At 43.5% G+C, this 27,814-nt stretch overlaps 1 protein-coding gene across 1 annotated transcript in view; it reads right to left on the bottom strand.

Annotated features, from left to right (window-relative positions):
• The window catches only part of SPATS2L (spermatogenesis associated serine rich 2 like), a 55,981-nt gene that overhangs the window by 6,984 nt on the left and 21,183 nt on the right, over nucleotides 1-27,814 (bottom strand). The window contains exons 2-9 of the mRNA XM_035136833.2: nucleotides 23,682-23,743; nucleotides 21,619-21,727; nucleotides 19,344-19,393; nucleotides 14,387-14,630; nucleotides 9,542-9,742; nucleotides 7,381-7,516; nucleotides 1,363-1,421; nucleotides 153-262 (exon numbers count right to left, since the gene is read on the bottom strand). Coding sequence (XP_034992724.2) covers nucleotides 153-262; nucleotides 1,363-1,421; nucleotides 7,381-7,516; nucleotides 9,542-9,742; nucleotides 14,387-14,630; nucleotides 19,344-19,393; nucleotides 21,619-21,727; nucleotides 23,682-23,720 — 948 coding nt within the window. The 5' untranslated portion in view covers nucleotides 23,721-23,743. The remainder of the gene's footprint in view (nucleotides 1-152; nucleotides 263-1,362; nucleotides 1,422-7,380; nucleotides 7,517-9,541; nucleotides 9,743-14,386; nucleotides 14,631-19,343; nucleotides 19,394-21,618; nucleotides 21,728-23,681; nucleotides 23,744-27,814) is intronic.

Here is a 27,814-nt window from a genome sequence, read left to right as displayed (position 1 = left end):
TGATTCTATGACCTACCTAGGAAGTCAGACCTGCACTTTGTTTTGAAAAAAAAACACCAACCCTGTATTTGAGGAATGAATTATTGTGTGTCTGGTTTGTACGCTACAAGAAAGAAGGCATGGACTACCTCAAAAGAAATGGCCACACTAACCTTAATTTCAGCCCTCAGTTCAGCCAACTGAGTCTCTGCCATTTGGCTAGCCAAATCTGTTAACCTCTTCAATTCTTCAGCTTTTTTCTGACGAGCGGTTAAGATTTCCACTGCCAAACAAGAAGGTGATGCCAACAAAAGTTTAACATGCATTTAATGTCAGAAAAAGGAACTATATCTTGCCTGCAGGCCAGATCTACAATCTCTGTACCCTTCACAGGCCAACTTTGACAGGTTGGTGGGACTGCCCACTTCTCGGTCACTTGCTTTCCTTGTGGCACCTGCAGTACTTGACAGTTCTTGGAAAAAACTCTCCTGGAGGCAACAACACTCTCGGGAAAAACCTGAGGTGTGGTGTGAGCAAGGTTGCCCAAATCCACTTGTGTGAGACTGGGTGCAAGACAACCCTGGCTTTGAACACTACAAATCCCACTGTGACCCCAGCCTTCTCTGCCCGTGCCTTTGGCTTGTGAGAATTCACCCAATTCCATTAAAGCCTAATTTCATAGTTAGAAACTTGCTTTTTTGGAGAGGGGGGGGGGTTAAGATTTCAAACCTTACTGTCAATCAAATAACCATTTGTAGCCTTATGATGGTTGAATGTGCAGCAACCCTCATTACTCTTAAAAGTGCAATTTCAGGCCAGAACATTCGGCAGAAAACCTAGGTGTGATTCTATCTGTAATCCAAAAACTATATGTGGTGAAACACACAATGCTGCTTTTGACAGGGGTGGCCAACTTCCAAGAGACTGTGATCTACTCACAGAGTTAAAAACAGGCAGTGATCTACCCCCTTTTGAGGGGGTTCAGGTCAAAGTTGTTGAGGTGTTTTTAGGCAGGAAAGCCCTGTTTTGGGGGGTTCACGTAAAAGTTGTTGAGCTTCTTTAGGAAGGAGGAAAGCGGCATTGACCTTTTTTTTTAGGAAGGAAAGCCCTGGTTTTGGTGGTTCAGTCATTTTAGGGGTACAGGACAAAGGTGTTGAGTTTTTTTAGGGGAGACAAAGTTCTTTAGCTTCTTGGGGGGGAGCCACTGATCTACCGGTGATCTATCACAGATGTCCAGTGATCTACTGGTAGATCACGATCTACCTGTTGGACATGCCTGGAATAGATGAATGGTTGCTTTTGTTTCTGCAAAAGCAGCTATAAACACCCCTTCCCAATTGTTTCAAAGCACACAATTCCCCATTTACTTTCATCTCTACTTACTGGCTTCCTCTTTAACTTTGTCAACTTCTGCCATTAAAGAGACTTCTTTGTCTATGATACTGAAAATTAAAAACATGAGATTTAAAATAATTATATTCTTTCAAAGGGCATACGGACAGTACCTTGGCGGTTTTGGCACATATTATAAGCAATTTCTGGGAAGATATATATAAAGCATGGGCAAATTTCTGAGTGCCTTGATAGTAACTCATCATATGTCATTACAGTGGTACCTCAGGTTAAGTACTTAATTGGTTCTGGAAGTCTGTACTTAACCTGATGCGACCTTTCCCATTGAAAGTAATGGAAAATGGATTAATCCATTCCAGGCAGGTCCGTGGAGTACTTAAATTGAAAGTAGTCAACCTGAAGTGTACTTAACCTGAGGTATGACTGTACTTTATTAAATTCAAGGCTGTGCAATTTATCTTAAGAGAATTACTTGGCTTTTACCAACAAAACACAGTGATTACAAAAATGCCACAATCTGGCTAGTGGTGATGGGATTTTGCCCCACGTTTCCCATGCAATTCCTACATATATCAACTCAGAAGCAAGCATCCCTGAACACACAGGAACCCTACAACCCCCATGTGGAATGTGCAATATGGAGCGGCCTATCCAGACAATAAGGCAGTTCATTCTACCCTATATACGCGTTTGCTTCTGTCCTCCTATTTCAGCAACGCCGTTCTACGTTCTATTCCTGCACCCCTTTGCTTTTTTGAGAATCTGCAAAACCTGCCAATACCTCTCCCTTCTGTGTTGGTGGTGCAATTTTGCCCCCCCCCTTTTCTGCAAGCATGACTCAAATTAGCATTAGTGTATATTATTTCCTGCACCTATTGGGAAAATTATTTCACGGCCTGGATTTGATTTAGCAATTATGTTTTGGCCGCAGCTGAGGTTGCAATTCCCAGCAGATGGCGCCCTAAGCATAGCTACTCTAGGTGCTGCTGCTCAGAATGTTGGTCCAGTATCAGAAGGAACATCTGTAAAAATGAAGAGGTTTGGCACCTGGGACAGCACCAAGCCCCCGCACCATGTTACTTGCCCATGACGGAGCCCAGTGACCCAGTTACGAACACCCCCATCTTCCTTCTGCGTTGTATGAGATGATATTACTGCAAAACCATTACAATACTGGGCAGCTATTGTCTGTCTCTCCCTCCCTCCCTCCCCTCCACAATTCCTATTTAAGATATTTTTAAAGGGTTTGACTTGGAACTCAATGGCAATTTCTCCTAGCTCTTTAGCTTGAGAGAGAGAGAGAGAGAGAGAGAGAGAGAGAGAGAGAGAGAGAGAGAGAGAGCGTAGGGGATTTTAGGGGACTGTTGTAAGAAGTAGCAGTTTTTTCTTGTGACAGTAACAATGTGGTACAGTGCAATAATACGCACAGTGTTAACATCATGCATTGTGGTGGGGGTATGTTTGCTCATGCACAGCCAGGGGAGACCAGCCTGGGCTCAGATAATAGCTCTTGGGGTTTGCTATGCGTTTACAGGGAACTGGGGATCAGATGGGCTGAATCAGTGGTCCCTCCCTACTCATGAGAAAGCACAATTCAGTCTCTTCCCTCCACTGCTGTGTGGGATATCTTTGGGGGAAGAAAAATCTAAGGATTAAATTCTACACAAATCTGAAGTGGAAGATGGATGGGTGGCCCCTTGTATGCCTCCTTCCGGCAACTCCTGCAGCCAAGTTGGTGCCAAACGTATTGCTCTGCTTTCCTTTGGGCCACATCAGTGAGGCCAAGAGGGAGGTCTTGTTGTCTGGTTAGCCCAGGACCTCCGAACACAGTGTCCAGGCTTGCGTCGGGGTGTGTGTGTGTGTCACTTAGGTGCTGTTAATGCAGCAGTTTGACTTCACTCCTGGAGGCACACTCCACTGTCTCTTGAGACACACGAATGCCAACAACAACAACAACAACAACAACAACAACCAACAAGGCTCCTCCTTTTACAGTTACCAATGATTATTCTCACGTTTTTGTGGAGTAAATTAATACTGTAGTGGGTCAAGTTTGGAAGCACTTTCACCAAATCAATACAAACTTTATCCCCAGCGTCAAGCTGGTTGTTTTGGAGGGGTGGTTGGGGCGGGAGGTGTTTGCTGGTGAGGCAGATCATTTTGCAAGTTTGCAGCATGGGCTCGTTGTGAGTAGCGCTGACCTGTTTGCACCCATGAAATTGCCCAAATGTTCAGTCTCCAGAGCAGTTCTGCAACAGTGTTTAAATGCTGCTGTTTATTTATTTATTTAAAAGATAAAAGGGTGAACATATCAGCAGATAGAGGTACATGTGGCAGAATTTTTTTAGGGGGGGAATTAGGGCAGAAGGAAAAGGGAAATAGTGAGAAGGGACAGGACTGATGACGGAATCAGTGATATGTCTGTCTGTCACACACATTGCAATGTCAGGGAAAATTATCTTTAGATATGAACCCCTGCTTTTGCCCTGATTTACTTCTCACAGGCAAAGTTACATGGTCCTTTGAAGTAAGAGACGGCACTGTGAAATCTGAAGTGTATGTTGACTGCTTGCCCATGGCAAATTAAGCAGTTGGGGAAGGTCTCTAAAGATAGCATGAAATCATTCCAGAGAAGATCCAGGTTTTGCGTGGAGATTGTTAATTTGGGCTGGCTTCCTGCTGTCTCGAAAAGGCCCAAAAATATGTCTCTCTTTCCCTCCCCCCCCATATGGAGAACTTGGCCCACAGTGTTATTGGAAGTGGCTGCCTTGAAGGGCTTTAGGGTAAACAACATAAATGGTTTCATTGCTGCTTCAAATCCCCCATCTAAGTGAGAACTTTTAATAGTGGGGATTCTGCATTCTAGAGTTCTGCTGGCTTCTGCACCCGCACGAATGGAAACAAACTGAAATGAGGGTGGAGGGGAAGGAGCATCTTAACTTTATGGAGTTTCTATTCTAATGGGAGATCAGGTGTATCTAAAGGGGCAGAGGTTTCTACTTCTAGACAACCACCCATTATTAAGTATTGTCACAATGAATATGGGAGACATCCCTTAAGTCTGTGATGGGCGGTGATGACATCTGCAAATCTTGTAGCACAGTTTCACTGCTTGTAACACTCCTTTTTATTAAGAATTAATAAACCCCTCCCTAAAAAACCTCCTACTCTGTAATCAGTAACAGATGGCATTTCTAGCTGATGTCTGGCTTTTGTATCTAAGTGGTCCACATTCCTTAAACCAAGCTGGCAGAACCAGTAGTTACTAATACTGCATACATAGAATATGCTTACTTTACAACTCGCTTACTTGGTCCCAACAAGAAATTGCTCTTCCTTTCTGAAAGCTGGATTTTAGTCCAATCTTAACACCTCTCTCTCTCTCTCTCTCTCTCTCTCTCTCTCTCTCTATGTGTGTGTGTGTCCTGGCTTCCCAAACCCAATCATCAAATCACCAAATTCCTCCATCTGCTCTTTCCATTCCCATGAGCAACTTGCTTTACTTGCTAGTACCAAGCTCTGCTTTCTCATGGGGAAAGATGTGCCTGGTTGAAATGCCTGCCTGCTCTAGTACGGTGACCACATCACCTGATGAGAAAATGTGGCCTTTCCCACCACCTGAACCGATCTGCCCAAATTCCAGCAACCAATAAGGGATCAAGGTGCTGTGATGTGTGACAAAACAGGAGTGCTGGGGAGTCTCCTAAGCCGTACGCTGCTTACTGTCTGTCCACCTTGTTCTCAAGTGGCATGGCGAGAAATGCACAAATGTCAAAACCCTAAGAACTCTGGGAAAGGTTTGTTTTGGAGTTTATTTTATTTTCTGCAATCACAGAGGAGAGGAAGTGCATTATAAATGGCCTAAATCCAAGCAGAAGAGAGCTCACACACTTCTGTTATTGCACAGAGGGCATAAACTAGAGATCTATAAATTCTACGTTTCACAGAAAACTCAAAATAATCATTTTGTTCTGAATGCGGCAAAACTATAGGTGGTTTGTTCCTGTGAGTTGGGGGGGGGGGCTTCATTTCTATATGATTTCCTGATTGGGACATATTTGCCTGACACAAAATACATGAAGCCTGATCGCAGTCTGACCCTTGATGGAAGGAGGCCTCAGTCCTCCATTGCCTCTGGCACTTTCCACTACTGACCTTGCAAGCTAACTGTTTTTCGGTTTATCAATAAAGGCACATGCCCACTTCTTAAGGGACCTCACTTTACATCTGAATAATCTGGGACACATATCCACTTGCACAGATAATCTTTGGAACATCATCAGCACCACACCATAGTAATTATGTAGTACATGAGAAAAAAAAACTTCCAGAAATGCTGATAAAAACATCAACAAAAGGCCCACATGTACATTTGTAGGTAAAGGCCAAAGGATCTTTTCACTGCTGCAACAACTGCTGCATTTGCATGGAGTTTAGAAAAGGAATTCAGGTAAAGTACTAATAAAAATAATTGTTTCTGTCTAGATGAATGCTTAGAACTGGAAATATTTTTAGGGAACAATATTATTTGATTGCCAGGTGGCATCTCAAACCCTAAATATGGTGAAACTACTTTTTGTTCATTTATGAGACAAAAAGAGGCCCCTTCAACTGCACGGGCTCTGCATGTCTTCAATGGAATGTGCATAATAAGAGAGAAAATGATTACCTGGGTGCTTAATGCAAATATATGCATGATTGCAGATCTAGAAAAGTGATTAGAAGCTTTGATAAATAGAACCACTGCCTGGCTGGGTGGAAACATGTAGGCAGGCTCTCTATTCAGCTAGGACCCCAGGAGGATAGCCATTAAATTACATAATTTTTGCCATGCTCTGGAATACAACACTGTTCCATTATTACCCCAGCTATATCCATTGTGGGCAAGATTTGAATAAGAAACCAGATTATGCTTCATTCTTGTTCTGAATACAAGAATTAAGCTTGCTGGGGGGTGGGGAGAGATTTAAACATGTGATATAATATAAAGCAACTGGGCCAAAGTCCAAGAGTAAACTCTCTAGGATATGGGTAAGATACCTGAACGCAATGTAACAAAAAACTCTATTCTGTAATAAAAATAATTGGTTCCAACATTTTGCAAAGTAGGTTTATTCACCCCAACCTTTGAAACTGTTGGCCAAACACATATGAATGCCTGGATGCATGAAGGAAAGCAGGCTGCCTACACAGCACTCTTTCCAAGCTCTCTGAACTTTGGGAAGATTTAGTTTAATGTTCTAAGTCAAAATACTTGTGAGACTTGGGGTATTATTACCCACCCTGGGACCTGTTGGTAAAAGGCAAGCAAGAAATTATGAATTATAATCCCTTTTATTCTAGTGATGAAATTGGCCCAGCACCCACAATGCAGTACCATAGCTACGTGGGGTGCGGGGCTAGCTAGGTTTTTTGCCCTGGGTGAAACCTCCAGAGGGGTGCCAATGAGGTCCCCAGCCTGTGTGTGTTTGTATGCAAATGTGGGTGGGGTGTGTGCCAAACTGGGTCTTTGACCCGGGTGAAATAAAGACTAGTTTCACCCCTGCACAATGGCTAGGGGTAAGGTTCAGAAGAAAAATTATTTGTACATCAGGATAGACAGGACAGTAGAAGTTACATGTTTATAAAACAGAACTGACCTAGTTACATGGAAAGAATGGGTGTGATCTGATTTTGGCAGCAAAAGGGGAAAAGAGGGCAGAATCATCTCCCCACCCCCATATGTGGTTTATCTCCCCAAATGCTTTTCACGGCTTCATTAACAATGAACCCCATAATCTGGGGGCACCTCCAAATCTGCACTAAAATTTTGCAGTGTACATCTGGTTTGTTGCAAAACTTTGCATTCACCTGCTTGGGTAAAATCTTGGTTAATAGGTCCTTGCAATTCTTACCTCTGAGACCAGCAACCAAAGAACATAAAATGTGCTAAGGTCTCAAGTGCTCTTATTTTCTTTGAGGAGTAAGTCCAGTGAGACTGGAATGATCATCAAATGGAATGGACTTCTGAAATATCTCACCTGACTTCCTTTTCCCTCACCTACTTACCAGCTGTGTAGTTCTGCAAAGGCAGCTTTAATCTTCTTCACAGAATTATCCACCTCCTCTTTAATCATCATGCGGTATCTTGTCAGCGAAACAGTGCATCGCTGAAGATCTTTTACAGATTTTTCAATGTTCAGACCTGGAACAGCAAACAAACGTCAGCTATCCTTCTGTTCTCAAATTTAATCTGGAAGTGAGAAAAATTGTACTAAGCAGCACCAGTTGTGTTGGGCTGCCATTCAACGTGGCGCCAACGAGCGTTTTGTGCAAGCAGAACAACACCCGCTTGTAAAGAAACCTTCATTTGCAAAATGGTAATTCCATTATAAAGTAGACAGGGCTTCCCTGCTGCACACACTAATCCTGCAATTTGTGGAGGAGGATAGAAAAAGGCAGAGATAGTGAACTCTCTCTCACCCTCATACTATGCCATACTGGCCTGATTATCACATCACTTTCACAGCCAAACAAAACTATAGTTTCGTATGTGTACACCAGCAGGCTGCTGAAATCACAGGTGCTTTGCCCCTTCTCATCTCCTGCTGAGCTCCTGCAAGCGAAACCATGGTTTGGCCTAATATTCCATCAGAACATGGACTCATGGGTTCCCCTACCACTCCAAATAACCATGAGCAGTAAGCAAAGAACAACTCACAGTTTATTTGCACTTGATACGTTCCATGAAATACCAGAGTGATAATGCAAAGCACAGTTCGTTACATACATTTTTGTCTGAGCTGTGAAAATGGTGGTCTTCATGGATAAAGAGGCGGAATGAAGTTGGAATTGGTTAATCACCAAGGACACTTGGGCTGCCTCAAGGCAGGTCTGGGGAACTTGTGGCTCTCTAGTTATCTTTTTTTTTAAAGATTAAAATACTTTATTAAATATTAAACATATTAACAATAAAATCAGCATAATTCAACATAACATAACATAAATCAACACAAATGAAAAGAAAATCGATATAACACAAATGCAAACATAAGTCAAAATTATACAAGAAAAAAAACCCCAAAACTTATTAGAAAAAATAAAAAGAGAGGGAAAGAAAAAAGAAAGGAAAAGAAAAGAGAAAGAAGAGAAAGAAAATACAAGAAATAAAATTACAATAAACTTCCCAACATTTACATATCGATTCCCTATTATACTGAACGTTACTATGCTTTCCCTTATGAACTTATCATTTTACATTTATCTCATTTTATTCACCTATTCTTACAATTCCAGTGACCTTGTGTGAATTTAATCAAAGCAAATTACCCATCTAGCACTAATACCTTCAGCTAATACCTTGATTGCCAGGTGGCTCTCTAGTTATCGCTGGACCCCAGTACACACTACACCCGATTTAAGTAGAACATCTTGTTTTGGGGATTGTGCTTTTGTGCGAGTCACCTGGCTCCCATGAGCTCACAGCCCTAAAAGACGCATGTGCTCACGCAGGAGCAGCGGTGGAGCATGTTGTCATGGCGCCCAGGGAGCACATGTGTGCATACCAGGAGGGTGATTGAAGCCCGCTGCACACCAACCCAGCCCTTGTCGCCACTTGAGCAACAGCATCCCTAAGCCACTTTGCAAGGGTCCCAGCCTTGCAAAAATGACACACGGTCCTGTGCTGCTTTGCAAGGCTGGGATCTGATCAGATCCCAGCCTTGCAAAGCAGCTTGGGGGGTGGGTGGCATGAGAAGGATGCAAGAGCCATGAGCCCTTCGATCCCAAGGACAAGGCTGGGGTCAAAGGGCAGCTGGCATCCTTCTCACACCACCTTTCCTGAACTGCTTTGCGAGGCGGTGTTAGCAGTGCCTCCCCCCAAAAATGTGCCCGGGGTGATCGTCCTGGAAGCCTCCCAATGCTACACCCCTGCGCAGGAACATGGCCCCAAAAGACATGCGTCCCGGTTTTACCCTGGGGCATGTTGGAGTGCATGTCAGCGTGGCCAATGACCAATGTTTTGAGATGTAGTCTAACCACATCTGGAGGGCCACAGGTTCCCGACTCCTGCTTTACAGAGTAGACAAAAACAGCATTGACATACAATGCTTCTTTTAAAGATTACTAAAACTGAATGGCTACACAGAATTTTTGGTAAAGTTAATAAAAGCTTTGGAAATAAGAAAAAAATGCATTGGGTTGCACTTCAGAGCAAACAAATCTCTTGTACCTCTTTTCTTGACTGAATCCTCTGGTTTTATTTCAAGATGGGCTGTGGGGACAGACGGCTTAACCATGGATGTCTTTGTCTTCGTCCTACCAACACTGCACTGGGCTGGGTGGGAGGACTGGAAAGGATCAGGCAGCTGTGTGCTATTTACATATTTTCGGTCTGCTTCTATAGGTGTGGTTTTTTGGTCTGCCTTTTGGTCTGCAAAAACCCAAAAACAACAAATTGGAAGATCAATGGTGGAGTTTCTTGAATTGGTTCATGTGAGAACTGAGAGGCTCTTTCTTGTGGGAAAAAAATTCTAAAGGTAAAGAGGAGAGGAATTATAAAATGTCCATGATTAGAAATGGCATCTTGCTGCTTACTTTTCCCATATTCTCTTACAACTTCTTGTGCTGGGGTCCCCAACTCAGCGTCCCCGAGGCCGCATGATGCCCATAAAGACTTTTACTGGGCAGGTGCCTCAGACTTTGAGCTTTCGTTCAAATTAAGTACCGTATTTTTCCATCTATAAGATGCCCCCATGCATAAGACGCCCCCTATTTTGGGGGACTCTGATTTAAGAAAATGGGGGGAGATGTATCTGTGTATAAGATGCCCCCAAATTTTTGACATTTTTAGGGGAAAAACCTAGTTATTTCTGTGAAATCACGAGGCACTGTGATGTGATCACCTTGTATGTTTTCCCTGGTGCTGAGGAATACTCTCTGCTATTAGACAGCAACAGTGTGTGTGTGTGTGTGTGTGAAGTGGTATCTTGGTTTATGAACTTAATCCATTCCGTTCCTAAACCAAAACTGTTCTTAAACCGATGCGCGCTTTCCCTAATGAGGCCTCCCGCCGCCAGTTTTGTGGAGTTTGTAAACCAAATCATTCTTATACCGGACTGTTATTAACCCGAGGTACCACGGTACAATCAATATTGTGTGATCTCCACAGACAGGAGCAGCAGGACATACCTAGCTGACTTCCATGGTGAGCATAAGGTTGCCAGGCACTCCAGCTTATCTAATTTTGTGTTATGCCATTCTCCTCATTGCAGCCATATTGTGTTGTGCCACACACACACACACACACACACACCCCAGCACTTATTTTGTGCCTGGCATCTCCAGCACACTCTCAAAATTCCAAGAAGTTTGGCAATCCCTGTTCTAGTGAGATGTATCTCATCATGACAGAATATCACCATGAGCTTTCAAACATCTCCCTACATCAGTCAATGGTGCTGAATGGAGGTGGCCTGTTGGCATGATAGGATGCACCAAGATTCATTAGAACCAGATACAGGGAGATGCCACTTTTCAACAGCAGGGATGTCTAAGGTTTCCAAGGCAGCTTATTCTGTTTCACGACATTTCCTTGTTAGTTTCCCTGTTACTTTTCACATTGAGCTTTCATATGATATACAAGATTGAGGGCACTAGGAGAAGGGGACGAGATGGTTGGACAGTGTTCTTGAAGCTACGAACATGAGTTTGACCAAACTGCAGGAGGCAGTGCAAGACAGGAGTGCCTGGCGTGCTATGGTCCATGGGGTCACGAAGAGTCGGACACGACTAAACAACAACAACAATGATATACAAGGCACTTCTGGAAATATAGTGCATGCTTAGTGCTCATTTCCATGTTATTTGCAAACAGACCTTTTCTGTTTGTAAAGAAAAGAGGTGCTAAACTTGAGCAATGGTGTACTATATTGGAAGAGCATTCAAACATAATGCAGAAGTTAACTGTTAGAAAAACACTGGGAAAACGGAATAAACTGCCGCGTGAATGCAACCTAAATCCCGGACACACTGTGTAGTTTCCATTTGTTAAATTCTTGGCATTTAGAATGTGCTTTCAAATGTTCAAAGTGCTCCACGTACTTTACCTTGTTGTAATGTTTGTTTTATATTGTTGTTTTTTTAAAAAATGAAATTGTGATTTTATTTTTTAGTAAGCTGTTCTGAGTCGTGCTTTAGGAACGAGGAGGAGTGGGGTATGTTTTAATAAATACATGAAATAAACTAACCACCTTGAAAAGTAGATCAAGGAGCCCTGTAAGGTAGATCAAATTAACTTTATTAGGTTAAATCCAACGATTTCTCCCCCGATCCTCACAACTTCAAGAGCCTAAGTTAATGCTTATTACTGCAATTGGATATATTTTGCTTTTATTGTGTTTTGTTTTGTTTTGTTGTAAAAGCTTCTCAGCAAACTTTGTGACACATGGAAAACTGTGCTTGCTAACCAAACTTAGAACTCGAGGGCACCAAGAGGTACTGCCAGTGTTATAAACATTTTAATGAGAAATCAATTGCTGGTGTCTCATGCACTAGAACAGTACTCTTTAGAATCTCTTTCACACAGAGCTGAAACACTATCTGAGATGTAGCTCTCCAGTCACTGTATTAAGGGCTGAGTGTTTTATCAGGCTTGCTGATAATGGGATGAGCTCAAAGAGTCTGCTCTGAATCCCAAGCTGCCACATGCCAAGGACTGGCTGTTTTTATCTTGATATTTTCAACCCCCCTAAAGAGGGGGTGGGGGAGCTCACCTTGAAGCTAGAATCCCTTTCTTATTAAAAAGCTACCTTGAAAGGTCAGCTAGGAGTTGGAGAAATTTCCAACTGCCTTTCACGAGAAACACCACCACCACCCTATAACAAAAGGTGATTTCGCAAAAACTTCAGGCACTTCCAGGCAATGCCCACCACATATATCTCTGTGGCTTTTCTATATAAAGCTGTGCCCACCAGCAAGATGTCAAAGGTAGTCAAAATCTAAGCTATTCTAACTGAACAGAATTCCTTCATTCGCTCTCAAGACAGATATATCATGAAACCACTTTGAAAGCTTCCTTGCTGCATTCAGACAGGATTTTATTACGTAGGGTTTAGCTGTAACATAAAAAATGGTCTGCAAGTCCACAGGGCGGGAGTCTGATTTCTTTTTCTTTTTTTAATTTAAGGCAATCATTACTGTTATTAATAAATTTTATGTACCTCCCTTTAGCAAAAGAGTGGATTAAAATGTAATTAAAAGGGGGGCAAACCCACAACAATAAAATATACGATTAAATTAAAACCAATAAACATGTCAGGCAATTGTGCCTGCAATACCACAAGCAACCTCCTCATCTCCCAGTTAGTCTTGCAATTGTTTTGAAAATGTTTCTGCTTGAATAAAAGGAAGGATGGATGCTTAAATGAATGTTTCACAAGTGGTGCTTTTAAATGTGTTTTAAAATGTACTCTGCACGTGACGTGTTAGTAAAATATGTTGGGGAACTTTGCCTAAAGCACAGGGAAAGGGCCAAGGCTGATTGCTAAGGCAGTGATCGACTGGACAGGTGTTATCCCCAAAAGCTGCCCCATCCCCACCTTTTTGTAGGGCCTGCAAGACAGTGCTGTTCTGCTTGGCTCAGTCTGACCCCGGTGTTACCCTCCCCTAAGGTTCTATCCTACAGATATTTAAATGAGGTTCCACTTGTAGATTCCTAATTTTAAAATTGAATTTTAACATTGTACTTAATCTGTATTTTAATTGAATTGTCTCTTTTATGCTTGCTTTGATATTCTTGTTGTTAGCTGCCCTGAGCCCGGTCTTGACTGGGAAGGGCGGGGTATAAATAAAATTATTATTATTATTATTATTAAATCATTTTGGTTGCCCTTCTCTGAACCTTTTGCAACTCCATGGTATCTTTTTCGAGTAGAGGCGGCCAGAACAGTACACAGGATTCCAGACACACCACCAGTTATACGTAGCTTTTATGTCTGTGTAGAAAAACATAAGTCAGCCCCAAATTGGAAGCAGCTTTGAAGTCTTCCTTAAGAATCAAGGACGAGTAAAATACTACAAAAGCCCCAGGAGAGGTATGTACTGCCAAAGGGAAGAAATGTCCTCTCTTGATGTTAAGACTGATATGGTGGGAGGAGAAAAGCTCCACATCTACCCATAGCTGCCAAGTTATCCCTTTTTTACAGGGATTTTCCCTTATGCTGAATAGGCTTCCTCACGAGAAAAGTGAAAACTTGGCAGCTATGCATCTACCTTGGTTCCCAAACTTAATCCGTTCCGGAAGTCCGTTCCAAAACCAAAGCATTCCAAAACCAAGACGTGCTTTCCCATAGAAAGTAATGCAAAATGGATTAATCCATTCCAGACTTTTAAAAATAACCCCTAAAACAGCAATTTAACATGAATTTTACTATCTAACGAGATCATTGATCCATAAAATGAAAGCAATAAACAATGTACTGTGGTCACACAATCAATCAATCAATCAATAGCTGAACTGGGTTCCACGCAGTCACAAAAACAAAAAAAGAGCCGCAAAAACAAAAACGCAAAATAAATAGCAAAAACAGACAGACCTCAGCATAACAGTCAAAATGGAATTGTGGCACTCAAATTGGAAGCGTAAGATTCAAAACGGAACATGTTCGGCTTCCGAAAAATGTTCACAAACTGGAACACTTACTTTCGGTTTTGTAGTGTTTGGGTTCCAAGTTGTTTGAGCACCAAGGCGTTTGAGAACCAAGGTACCACTGTACACACTGCAAACAGCACATCACTCCTGTCAGTCATGACAGCTCCCGCCTGCATTCCAGACAGGTTGGAACCCAAGACAGATCAAAGAACAGAGGTGGGGTTTGGATGTGCAGTCTTGCCTCCAGCACAGATCTGCTTTAAAAGAGGTGGTTGGAGGTGATGCACCTATATTCACATCCAGAATAAATACAACAATGTGTTCAACAAAATCTTCCTGTTGGTGTGAAGACTTCCATCCTGGGGGGGCTTAAAAGGAAGCTGTTTATACATCTTGCAAAAGCCACCTTGCGTACAGTGCACTGACCTGCGGTTTCTGGTTTTGCCTCTCCCCTGTCCTTGCCTTCAAAACTCTTTGCTTCTTGAGGAATTACTTTTGATTTTTCACTGGCAGGTTCGCTGGGGGAAATCTCCTTATTACAGCCATTCAGGTGGCAGCCATATATTCCTCGGGATTCCAGAGACAACAACTTTTCTCTCCCATCCTCTTTGCCTTTCATATCTCTGCTATGGAAGTGCTGCTTAGAGTTGCTTCTTTTCCTTTTGCTGTTCTGCAGGGGGGAGGAAATAATTCAAGGATAGCAATGCAATGAAATATAGATCATATTGCAACAGGTATAACAACCCCCAATGTTTTCGTTTTCCAAAGTGTGGCATAAATTTTATTAATTGTCTTTGCTCCTTAAAATACAAAAATTGTGAGAGACAAATATATATATATCTCGGATCTTCGATCTACAGAAGCTGTTCAATCTAAGTTCCTAGGGCAATTCCCCCCCCCCCCCGGTTCCATCCTGTGTTCCAAATACTTCATTGTGCTTGGAGGCCAATCTCCCCTCTGTTGAATTACAGATTTGGTGCAGGACATTTAATTATTGGCTTCGGCTAAATTTAAACCCCACCAGTCTACTACCCTTAGAATCGCAAGATTGTCATTGGAGCGCTTGGACTAAAATTGTCAACCAAAAGATATACTTTTCTGGTTTATCACCACAACAGTTATTGACACTGGGCTTCAGAAATCAAATACAGTGGTGCCTCGCTTGATGAATGCCCTGCTTAACGAAATTTCCGCTTAACAAAAGGTTTTTTCGAGCGAAGGTTACCTCGCTAGACGAATGCGTTTTACGAAAAATTCGTCTAGCGAATCGCGGTTTCCCATAGGAATGCATTGAAATTCAATTAATGCGTTCCTATGGGCAAAAAATTCAAAAAAAAATTCAATGCATTCCTATGGGATTCACTAGATGAATTTTTCGCTATAAGAAAAGACCCGTGGAACAAATTAATTTCGTCTAGCGAGGCACCACTGTAATTTAATTAGACAGCACCTATATGATACTGAGCGACAGAACAATTTGGCCACGGTAAGTATTTTTTCCCCATGGTATGATTATTTTCCACCTAGTCATTTTGACACCCTATTTGCAAAATTTAACAATTCCAAAATACAGACACACTTTCACTTTCACAAGATTCACTATACTGCCTTTGGCTGTACCGTGTTTCTCATATTATAAGTCATGTCTTATAATCTTTTTTTTCCTCAAGAAAATAAGCCTATGGCTTATTTTCGGGGGGTGTCTTATTATTTTTTTTAAAAATTACAGTATGGTACCTCCCCTGTCCGGCGCCCGGAACTGGCTGCTGCTGCGCTGCTGGGCGCGTTGTCAGCGCTTCAGCAGGGCACGCTGCTGGGTCCCGCCGGGTCGGGGCTTCACGCGGCGCGCGCTGAGGCTCTTGCCGGATCCCGGCTCGGAGCAGCGCGCGCTGCGGCTCTTGCTGCATCCCGCAGCGCAAGCGCCAAGCGCCAACCCAGCAGCGGGACCGGCGGGACCTGCAGCGCACGCGACAGGAAGAGGAGGGACCAGCGAGTGGCAGCCGCGGCGGCCAATGAAGGCTCGGCCGGGTGTTTTTTGTCGTTGTAGCTGCGTCCCGCTGCGTCCCTCCTCTTCCTGTCGCGGCTCGGCGCCCGGAACTGGCGGCTGCTGCGCGCGTTGTCGGCGCTTCAGCAGGGCACGCTGCTGGGTCCCGCCGGGTCGGGGCTCCACGCGGCGCGCGCTGCGGCTCTTGCCGGGTCTCGCCGCCGGGTCGGGGCTCGGAGCAGCGCGCGCTGCGGCTCTTGCTGCGTCCCGCCGCCGGGTCAGCGCTTGGCGCGGTGCATGCTGCTGGACATTTTGGAGGGGCAGCAGCAGCCGATTCCGGGTGCTTACAGGCATCTTCCTCTTCCATGGCGCCATCCAGACCTGCTCCCACCACTACGGCTTATTTTTGGGGTATGTCTTATATTTCTTCAACTCAGGAAAATCCTGCCATGGCTTATTTTGTAGGGATGACTTAAAATATGAGAAACACGGTATTTGAGGGTCGACTTCAAAAAAATTCACTGGAAAAACATGTGGCGATGGCAGTATTGAGTCAGTGGCTCATGTGCTTCTGGCTTGCGCTCTCTATAAGGATTTGAGGAGTGAGGTCATTATTACCCCTCTATCATTCTCCATGCTGGGTCACTCAACCATTGCTACTGTGTTTCTTTTTATTTATTAATAATAATATTATTTATTTCTTTTTAGCAGATCAAGATGATCAAGTGACAGCAAAAACTGCAAGGTTTTTAGCAGGGGCAATTAGAATAAGATCTATTATTTGATTATTGATGTAAACCCCCAAAATGTATTTTGTATAGTTAAGCTTTTATGTCATCTTCAGTACATTTTATTCCTATGGCTAGTGGTTGATGCAAATAAAGATTATTCATATATATATATTCTCTCTCTCTCTCTCTCATGCACCATAATATCTGGCTTCTTTCTGAGTTGCTATTTTGAACACAAATGTCTGCTCATTTAAACCACAGTAGCTCATAAGTACCAAGTATACATAAAAAAAGGGAATTTGAGGACAACACTCATTCACAGCAAGAAGAAGAAAATACTGGCACCCAAAGAATTCCAGAACACATATTTCTTTTGGTGCCATCTGAAGATCACGTGGGATGGAGGTAGAACCCATGTTTCCTATATATTTTCAAAAGTATACACTCTGTTCTTTTTGGAGCTGCAATCAACATCCATAGCAACTGAATTTTGGACTCAGTTGGATGCTATATTCAGATGGGTTTTATTTCTTTCTGCCAAACACCTGCCATTTGGCACAGTCAGGATAATTCGTAGGACAGTAATTTAAAGTGCTTTCCATAGCTGAAAATTATATATTATGTTTGCCCTGGCAGTAATTGCTTGTAGATTCTCTCTAATTCTTCTATTTCACAGAAGATATCTGTGAGCTGGCACTAGCAGGAATCTGGCATAATGTTGTTTCTGAAGAACAGAATTTATTTCTATTATTATTATTATTATTATTATTATTATTATTATTAGGGACCATTAGATAAATAAGTGCTATTGTCTCTGTGCACCACATTCAGAGCCTACATACTGTCAGAGTTACTTCCGTATCAATAAAAATGACGAGCACTTCCTAGAACCTGCCGAATCCATTGCTTAACAGAGCTAAACAGACTTCACTTGCTAACAGAGAGTTCAATACCAATTTGTTTCCCATATCAGAAATCTTAGAAAGGGACCCTCAAGTTGACATCCAGCTTGTGCAATTGGTTTTGAGTGCATCAGTAAGTATTGTAGCCATAGTGGGAGAAATTACAGGCACACTATGCCACACCTTTGATTCCATCCCAGAGTCAGTGAGCACTATAGAAAAATGCACACTTTTACTGAACTGCTGTCAACTACTGTCTAGCGTTATAAGGAAGGGGCGGGGGGAGACCCAATTTAGCACAGTACCCTTGTGGCTTCTTAGTATGCTTGCTTTGGGCAGGTGTATGTACATATATATGCAAAGTCCTTCTCCTTATACGGAGAACAAGCCCTTCTGGGTGTAGCTCACACATTTGCAGAACCTTTTCCCAATTGTGGCCTTGACGCCAGGGGTGGAGGAAGTGGGGTGAAGTGGGTGCAGGCCGCCCTGGGTGTCACCACTGAGGGGGGTGACAAAATGCCGGGCGGCACTCACCGCGGGGCCTGCAGTGCGCCCGAGCCACGCGTCTCTCCTGGGAGAGACGCAGTGCCTTGGGCGCATGCAGGCTCTGTGCTGCCCAAATGGTCCGCCCGCTGCCTCCCTCCTCCAGCTGTAGAGCAGCTGAGTGGGAGGAGGCAGGCAGACTCCGGAAGCCCCGCAGTGCGCCCCGCCCCTATGGGTGGCTCGCCTTCCCTGGGTGCGCCGCCCCAGGCACCCGAGCGGCTTCCTTCGCCACTGCCTGGTGCTACTCAAGAACAGTGTCCACGTAAGGTACTCAGGAGAGAACAACACAGTAAAGACCAGAGCTTTCCCAGATATGGGATTTTATTAAGAAGCTAAAGCCAACTGCAATTTTATAGGCTAGCTATTGGCGGCTGCCTCAGAGGAGGAGGTGGTAAAAGGGGAAGAGAAACAGGTAAACTAAGGCCGGACAATTCAAACAAGGACCAAAGTGCAGGAAAGGGTGTTACCCAAAAGTATATTTGTGTGTGTTTATATGCTTTGCATCAGGAAAAGTGGGGTGGGGGAGGGAGAACCCGTCCCTCGGGGCTGCAGTCCAGATCTGAATTAGGGAAGGCTGCTTCATATATATATAGAGAGAGAGAGAGAGAGAGAGGGAGGGAGGGAGGGAGGGAGGGAGGGAGAGAGAGAGAGAGAGAGAGAGAGAGAGAGAGAGAGAGAGAGAGAGAGAGAGAGAGAGAGAGAGAGAGAGATGGAAGATACAATTCTGGATTTTCAAGGTCTCTTCTCTTCTTTGGTCCTAAGCTGGTTGTCACCACTTGCATATCGTTACAGTTGAGTCCCACGTATGTATTACCCTTGATGTAAAGGAGAAAGTCCTTTTATCATTCAAGGGTCAGTTGCCAGAGAAACAGCTCGGTGCTGATTAGAACTCCTCATAGCATCTTGAAGAACAGTTTTGCGATCTCCATATGAATACCTTAATTATTCTGACAATTCTGTCAGAACAGCAAGCTCGACCTGCTGTTATAAAAACAGCAACAGCAAAGCAGGATCATAAACTTTAAAAAGCACCTATTTGTTTTGAAGTCTCTTGAACGCAGGCTTGGAACAAACAGTTCACAGTTGTTTAAAAGAAAGAACAGTGTACTTGTGTATTTATGTGTGTGCAAAAGCCTTGGCCACAAATATGCTGTTGTGGCCCAGCATATTTGATGATGATGATAAAATGGACGTAATGACAGCTTTCACAGGAAACTCCTTACCTTCTTTTTCCCTGACATATTCCATTCTTTCAGAACTTGAAGTGCACTGCCTAGAGGAGAGGGAGAGAGAGAAAGAGACTTCATAAAGTCAACAATAACCCCATTCCGGGCTGGTGACCATTTGCTCAATTTATTTTCATTTGTTTTGGTCAATGTGTCCCAAGAGTTAGGGAAAATTGTATTTCATTTCCTTTAGTTCCCTTGTCTTGAAATGAGAATGTTACCTGTAACCTGTTCCTGTCCCTTGCAGGCTGCTTTGAATAACAGCAGTTTAGCAACTCAGCTGAGCCCAGAATTTAAGCAGGTGCTTAGACTTAAGCAAACAAGTCATGTCATGTCTAGGTATCTTTGCCTTCTGGTGAGATCAACAACCAAAAACAACAAGGACTTTCCTTAAAAGTGAATCTTTCCTATGGGGTCACCCTTCTACATAGTGGGTGGGTTTAGTCACCACAAACATTTCTGCTCACCCAGCAGAACTATCTCCCCTCTCCTCCCCACGGCACACGGTTCAGGGTGTTCTCCTGACCCTCCACAGCAGATTTGGGGGAGGCAAGGGAGAAAAGACACAGCGCACTAGCAGGAGTCATTGCGCCCGCTTCTACTAACAGTACCCGGTAGCTGAATCCAGCCCCATGTCCAATTGTTTCTCAACCTACACTGGCTAGTCCTCAAGCTCACAATGCATGAATAATGAGTAATAGATAAGATGCAACATGGTGAAATATCAGGAGCTAGAGTTTGGGCTGAGTAAGGAATCCAGCTGCCAGGGAATGTGGAGTCAGTGCTCTTTGCGTTGACTCATGGCAAGGGTAAACACAATTTACCCTAAAGGGGTAAATTATACAGTGCATGTATTGCATACTGATAGCTAAAATAATAGCATTACTGAGAACCATACCACACATATGGAGACCACCAAAGTCATTTTGCTCACTTTAGAATAGCCTAAGGATTTGAATTAAGTCTTAAAAGCAAATTTATTGCTTGTTCTGGTCCTCCTGTGGTTTAACAGGATTTCCGTCTTCCATGAGAAAACACAGTGTAAAGGGTTTGTTTTTGACAAATCAAAGGGCAGGGATTTTAAATAAGGAATAACTGCCCATGTGAAACTTGCAGCAATGAAATGTTTCCTAAATTCAGCTTTTCTACTGGACTTCGTCATTTGCCCAAGAATCTAGACTGGCTTGAGTATGTTTTTAACCATTTTGATTTGGTCTTTTAAGAAATATAAGGTTTATATGCCAAGTTGAAAATGAACCTCAGTACGTTTTCCCTTGTTTGTTATCCATTGCTATCTCCCGCTAGGTAACATCTTCTGAAATCTATTGAAAGGGAGGCAGTCAGCAAATAATACTTGGCATTGCAATTTGCATTCACACACACCCTCTCCAAATATGAACAAGACAAACTGCAGTCTGGAAGAGGAAGGTTTGCACAATTTTTAGAAGCAACCTTCCAGCATTCTACACAGGCCAATTAAACCCAGATTTAAGTTTGGTTGGTTGGTTCATGGACACCGAATGTGCTATGAAAAGGTATAAAAATGAGCAGATGTAGGAAGTGGAGGCTGGTCTATTAAGCCAGGGGTGCCCAAACTTTTTTCAAAGAGGGCCAGATTTGATGAAGTGAACATGCGTGGTGAGGGCCAACCAAAATTGTTGACATTTTTTTAAGGATTGAAGTTGTTGAGCTTTTATTTAGGATTTTACCCCAAGAGATAGACTGCCACAGGGGCCGTATTAGGCCCCCGAAACAATCCTTGGGGCAATGTATGTCCTTAATGAGCACTGTGCATAGACCTTTAGCAGCTGATGCAGCCAATGATCTCAGCTTCTTAACCATGTGAAGTTAAGGCACAAGTTCCTTTCCTCCCCTGGGGGTTGGTACCAACCTTAGCTGCAGTTAATGCCTAATAAGGTTTCCCTGTGCCCAGGGCTTCCTACCATCTTAAGAACCTGCTTTCAAATCCTCAATTTCCAAAAGGAAACATGGACCCTGCAAAAAACATGCCTGGAACCCCTGGAATCTCACAACGCTTGGAGATTGGGGTGATATGTGATGTTATCTACAGAGGGATTTTTATACAGGGCATACATGCCCACCCAAGTTGGCTAACTCTTGACTTTTTAGAACGGTCTCTAAGAAAGACATCATAATATCTTAGGAAATTCTGAATGTTCACGTTTAGCCACATACACCTGTGGACTTCATTTTGGTTACCCGGACAGTGTTACTTTTCACAGTGTCTGTGAAATAGAAAAAGGGTACAGACCATCCACAAAAGCTTGTACAGCTTTGTCTACGTTGTTATCAAACTGCTGTAGCACCAGTACTATTTCATTGTTGCTTTTGTTGGGAACAATTGATCGCACCGCATTGATCTGCAAGCAAGAGAGATGAACACAGGCATCTTAAAACACAGAAAAGGCACCGCAAGGCAGGTAGGTATTTTTTCACACGAATGCCTCACAAATCTGCAAAAGACTGTTTGTGCTATGTAGTCAGAGCACCTTAACTACGCCATGTCAGTACAATTACATCCAAGACACGTAAAATAACAAAGGAAAACAGTTCCCATCCTGTACACTGCTTGATAAGTCTTAACTGATTTTCAGCGAATGGTACAGAAGCAAAGCTGTATGTATGAATGTACGCATTCACACACACACACACACTTTGCCAGCCTTTTGACAATTAAGATGGTTGGGGCAGCACTTTAACACTGTACAATTTCAACAAAATGAGATGCACTACAAGCCCTGGTTCCCTGGTTTTAATTCAGCTGCCCCACTGTGCTGGCTTTTATGGTTCTCCTAGCATGCTGCATAGAATCATAGAACTGCAGAGTTGGAAGGGACCCCAAGGGTCATTTAGTCCAACCCCCTGCAATGCAGGAATCTCAACTAAATCATACACGGCAGATGGCGATCCAACCTCTGCTAAAAAAAACCTTCAAGGAAGGAGACCTTTTGTCAGGGCAGTCTGGAGTAGGTCGGGCGCCCTGGCACTGAGGCGCGGAGATCACTGCGGCGCCCCCGCCCTCGCAGCGCCCGCCTCCCGGCCCGGCGCCCCATGCCACCGGGACCTTACCTAGAGCCGGCCCTGCCTTTTGTCCCCAGCTTGTTAATATCCTTATTAAATTGTGGTGCCCAGAACTGGTCACACTACTCCAGGTGTGGTCCGATCAAGGCAGAATAGAGCATGACTATGATTTCCCTTGATCTGGATACAATATTTCTGTTGATGCAGCCTAGAATAGCATTAGCTTTTTTTGCTGCTGCATCACACTGTTGACGCATGTTAAGCTTGTGGTCTACTAAGACCCCTAGATCCTTTTACATGAGGTGCAAGGTGACAGATATGGGCAGAGTGCACCTAGAAGACCTCGCCTCATCTTGAGAGGCAACCTCCTCAGGATGTGCCCTTTGATAACCTACTGCTGACTCATCGAGTGTTGCTGGTGGTTGAGTAGGGATAAAGAAGGATGCAGAATTGTACTGTCGGATTCTAAACCCCATCAGCCCCAGCGAGCGCGACCAATGGTCAGGGATGATGGGTGTTGTAGTCCCCCAAAAATATGGAGGGTCATGGGCTTATCGGCCGTCTTTTAATCTTATTATTCTATAACACAGACTCAGTCGTTATTCTGCTTATAAACAATATTAGATAGCTGTTTTAAGGCGACCAAATGCCCTCAGTCAATAACCGTAATCTGAGCACATTTTCCCCCTTTACCCATGGCTAAGGCTAAAATATATTTAAAAGCCCTATATCATTATCATTGTGATATTTAATGGAATGCATCAAGGGCCTCAGATAAATGATATGATTTTATCATTTTCATAATTTGATGGGAAAAGTCAGCATTTATCAAGCTAGGCCAGGAAATGTCTAGAACTGTAGAGAGATTAAATGCTTTTCAGATATTTTCTTGCACACAGAATTCTCATTTTTATGGGCAGGGTAATAATAATAATAATAATAATAATAATAATAATAATAATTAGCTTGATGAACTATTTTCTTTTGAATTTGGCATATTCTCATTCCCTTAGAACTCCTTAGTAAGAGATTTGGGCCAAAAAAATGGGGAAATGGAGACAGAGATCAGTAACCAAAAGAAACGGGCCCAAATAAGCTTTACTGAGGCAGGAATGCAGAGTAGGGTCGCAACTTTCCAAACAGACCAGCGGTGCCTGCCAAGAACCAGAGGAGTTGATTAAATATTTCATCTCTAGTGGGAAGGCAGCTGTATCCAGGATATTTTTTAAACATCTGAAGGTTCTGGACCTATATGCTGTGTATGTGGAGTAGGATGATAATTAGAGATCTTACCTTTTCCTTGATGTTTGCTTGCGAGCCAATTTCTGCCATCTCCAATTTAATATGGATAAGACCTGCAGGTTACAATAAGTTAAATAAACAGTATTATTTTAGTAATTCAAATGCTTTCCTTGCTATGGAAATGCTTTCCTGCTACATTGACAAGAAAAATAAAGACATTTTATATGCACTTAGAATAACTCAAGCATATTTTTTTCTTTTTAGGATATCTCAAACATGAAAATGCTTTTAAACCCTCAGGTTGCATATTAATGTCATCATCCTGCACTTACCAGGCAGTAAATTTAATCTGAACATAATGGGATAGATTCTGCTATAAAGTTTCAATCCTAGGAACTATCACAAAATTGCCAACTTTTTGTCAGCCCTTGGTTTTAACTGAACTTGATTGTCAGACATTAGGGCAGGGGTGGGAAATCTCTGGCCCTCCAGATGATGTCAGAGTACAATTCCCATCATGCCTGGCAATTGGCCATGTTGGAAAGAGCTGATGGGAAATGGAGCCCCACTGGAGGGCCACTGACAGGGCAGCCCCTGGCGCTGAGGGGCAGAGATCGCTCCGGCGCCCTCGCAGGGCACAGCATGGTTCCCGCGCGACTTTGCCGCGCAGCGCCCAGCCTACCAGCCCAGTGCCCTAGCACACCGTGCCACCGGGGGTCTACCTAGAGCCGGCCCTGGCCACTGATGTCCTTTCCCTGCAGTATAGTGAGAATACTCTGAATAAAGTTCATCTGCTAATTTCTGTGGATTTGAGCAGCTGTTAAGGACAAGAGGCTAAATCATTGGTTTTCTTGGGGGGTGGGGTGTTTCCTAGCAAGAAAAAATTGTTTGCAAATACTGAGGGAAGGGACTAGTATTTCACAACCAAACATGGGTGTAGCTGGGGGGGGCAGGGAGGGATAGCTGCCCCCCTAAATCAATAAAAATCAATAAAAATACATAGCTAACTGAGGTTCTGCCCCCCCTAACAACAAAACCTGCCCACCCCCCAACAAAAATCCTGTTTACACCCATGTAACTAAGGTGTTTCTGTTGGGTGGAGGATTCCTCTGGCAGCCCTACCTGAAGTATCATAATAATTTATAATAATTTATTATTTATACCCCGCCCATCTGGCTAGGTTTCCCCAGCCACCCTGGGCGGCTCCCAACCAAATGTTAAAAACACAATACAGAATTAAACATTAAAAACTTCCCTAAACAGGGCTGCCTTCAGGAGTCTTCTAAAAGTAAGATAGTTGCTTATTTCCTTGACATCTGATGGGAGGGCGTTCCACAGGGTGGGCGCCACTACAGAGAAGGACCTCTGTCTGGTTCCCTGTAACTTCACTTCTCGCAGTGAGGGAACCGCCAGAAGGCCCTTAGAGGGGGACCTCAGTGTCTGGGCTGAACAATGGGGGTGGAGATGCTCCTTCAGGTTTACTGGGCTGAGGCCGTTTAGGGCCTTAAAGGTCAGCACCAACACTTTGAATTGTGCTTGGAAATGTACTCAGGACCAGTTTCTAAGCATTTTAACAAAACAGGAAACTAGTTTAGCATCTCTGTAAACATGTTTGCTATTATAAGTGTAAGCAGCCAAGGTAATTCAGTGGATTTCTTAGAGATGCTTGAAAGGACAGTGACCTGCTGCTGTTTCCCATTAAATAGTCATATAATACCGTATGACTTCCTTTCACAAAAGTATACACAAAGTCCAGCAAATCCTTAATGGGGATACTGAAGGCACAGCAGAATAGGGACCTTAAAAATGAGACCCACCGAACTGACATCAATAGTGGAGATAGAAGGACCTTTTAAGCTAAAGATTCTTCTTCAGAAAATGAGCAAGAGAGAGGAAGATCTCTACCATTCCAGTGAATTCAAGCCCTGAATACTAAATAGACTGAACACAGGGTATGTATAGAAAGCCTGCTAAGGGAAGCTTTTCAAGTCTGAATGTCAGCTTTAGTATTATGCCTCTTTCTTTTGCAGCATCTCATTCACATTTCTGATACTGAAATGTCATTGCATGATCAGTCTTGTAAAAAGAAAAGAGAGAGAGAGAGAGGAAAAAACGGGAGGGGTGAGAGATTAAATAAAAGAAATAAAGGATCTCTTATTTAAAGAAGGTCTCACCTTCTGAAACTGGTTTCCAAGCGCATGTTTCTTGAGACAGTAAAATGCTTTTCTATTTATTCCTTACATAGAAAGGGACAGGAGAGCAGCCTCTGTTCTCATTCAAACCACACACCCTTTTCCTTGCAAAACGGAGCAAGTTAAATATAACAGCCGTACACGGGGGTGGGGGGGTGGGGAGGGGGAGAAGCAACAGAAAGCCTTTCCATTTTGATGGAGCTTTTCTCCCATATGGAAAGTAGCTGTGACTTTCTCATGAAAGAAGAACAAAGAGACATTCAATGAACTAAGAAGCGCCAAATTCTATAACGGAGAACAACAACCCTGACACACTGTATTGGAATTTAGAGGCTCAAAAAAGGGATTTTTATTTATTTGTTGTTTTTTTAAGGAAGATGTATTTATGGCTGTCTTTCCTATTTAAAGATGGAAGTGTTCACAATTCTACTTTTGCATGGCTTGTAGAACTCACTGCAAATTTTGATGAGATATGGAACTTGGAGAGATCTTGCATTAACCTCTAAGCTAGGGTTGCTGTATTTAAAAAAGCGAATAAAGTTTTTGAGCTTTTTTTTTTTTTAAAGGAAATTTGGCCCCCAAAATCAACACTTCCAATAGGGGCTGCCAGGTTTTCCCGGACATTTCAACTGATTACAGAAAATTTTCAACCAGACACAGATATGATCTGAGCAAACACCCCCCCCCAAAAAAAAGATAGCACAAGGACACTCTTTTCTTATTTCCATGTGAGTCGTGTTAGCATGCTGCAGCAAAACCAAAACAACTGTTGCTTCTGATGCAGCAGGGTGCTAACTAAGACAGTGATGGCCAAACCTGGCCCTCCAGCTGTTTTGGGACTACAATTCCCATAATCCCTGACCACTGGTCCTTTTAGCTAGGGATGATGGGAGTTGTAGTCCCAAAACAGCTGGAGGGCCAAGTTTGGCCATCACTGTACTAAGGGGTGACCATAGAAACATAAGCACAGCCTGAACGCTGGATCAGGTCAAAGGCCCATCTAGCGCAGCACTTTGCTCTTACAGTGGCCAATCTGTGCTGCCTTATGGAAAGCCTGGAAGCAGAACCCAAGCAGGGCATCACTCTCCCCACCTACGACTCCAGCAAATAGTATTTAGAGGCATATACCGCCTTTGACAGCAGATGCAGAGCAGTGGAGGTAAAAACATAGCTTCTGTGTCTAGCATAGCTGCCAAGTTATCCCTTTTTTAAAGGGATTTCCCCTTATGCTGAATAGGCTTCCTCGCGAGAAAAGGGAAAACTTGGCAGCTATGGTGTCTAGAAGTGATTGGCATCCTCATCCTGCAATAATTTGTCTAATCCTCTTCTGGAGCCATCCAAGTTGGGTGGTTGCCATTGTCTCATGTGGGAGCAAATTATATATTGTAATATGTGATGTGTAAAAGAAGTACTTTCTTTTGTCTCTTCTGAATCTTCCAACATTCAACTTCATTGAATGTATTGGGCGGCCGGGGGTAGGGTGGGGAGGTACCACCTAACAACTTTCACCACACCATGCATAATTATACACCTACATCACATCTAAAGAGATCCAAATGCTGCAACCTCATTTTGGCTGCCCTTCCCCACCCCACCCCCAAACTCTACAAGATGCTTTTCGAGGCGAGGCAACTAGAACTGCAAGCACCATTCCAAATGTGGTTGTATCACAGATTCATGCAACGGAATCATGCTAGCAGCAGTCTTATTTTCAGCCCCTTTCTTAACGATCTCTAGCATGGAATCAGGAGCATAGGAAGGGGGGCAGTGGGGGTGGACCGCCCCGGGTGCCCTCACTGAGGGGGGTGACATTCAGCCCGCTGCTAGCCCACAACTCACAAGCCTACCTCAAAGCACTTTGCTGGCAGCATTCTCCCCTTCCCCCTTCGTTTTGACAGCTTGGGGGAGGCTTGGGAGTCGCAGGCGGGTGGTGCGCCGAATGTCCGCCATGGGCAGCTCGCTCCGCTCCCGTGAGTGGCTATCCCACACCTG

The sequence above is a fragment of the Zootoca vivipara genome, chromosome 1 (assembly GCF_963506605.1).
Source record: "Zootoca vivipara chromosome 1, rZooViv1.1, whole genome shotgun sequence".
Lineage (NCBI taxonomy): Eukaryota > Metazoa > Chordata > Lepidosauria > Squamata > Lacertidae > Zootoca > Zootoca vivipara.
This window is presented reverse-complemented; position numbering and strand designations above follow the sequence as displayed.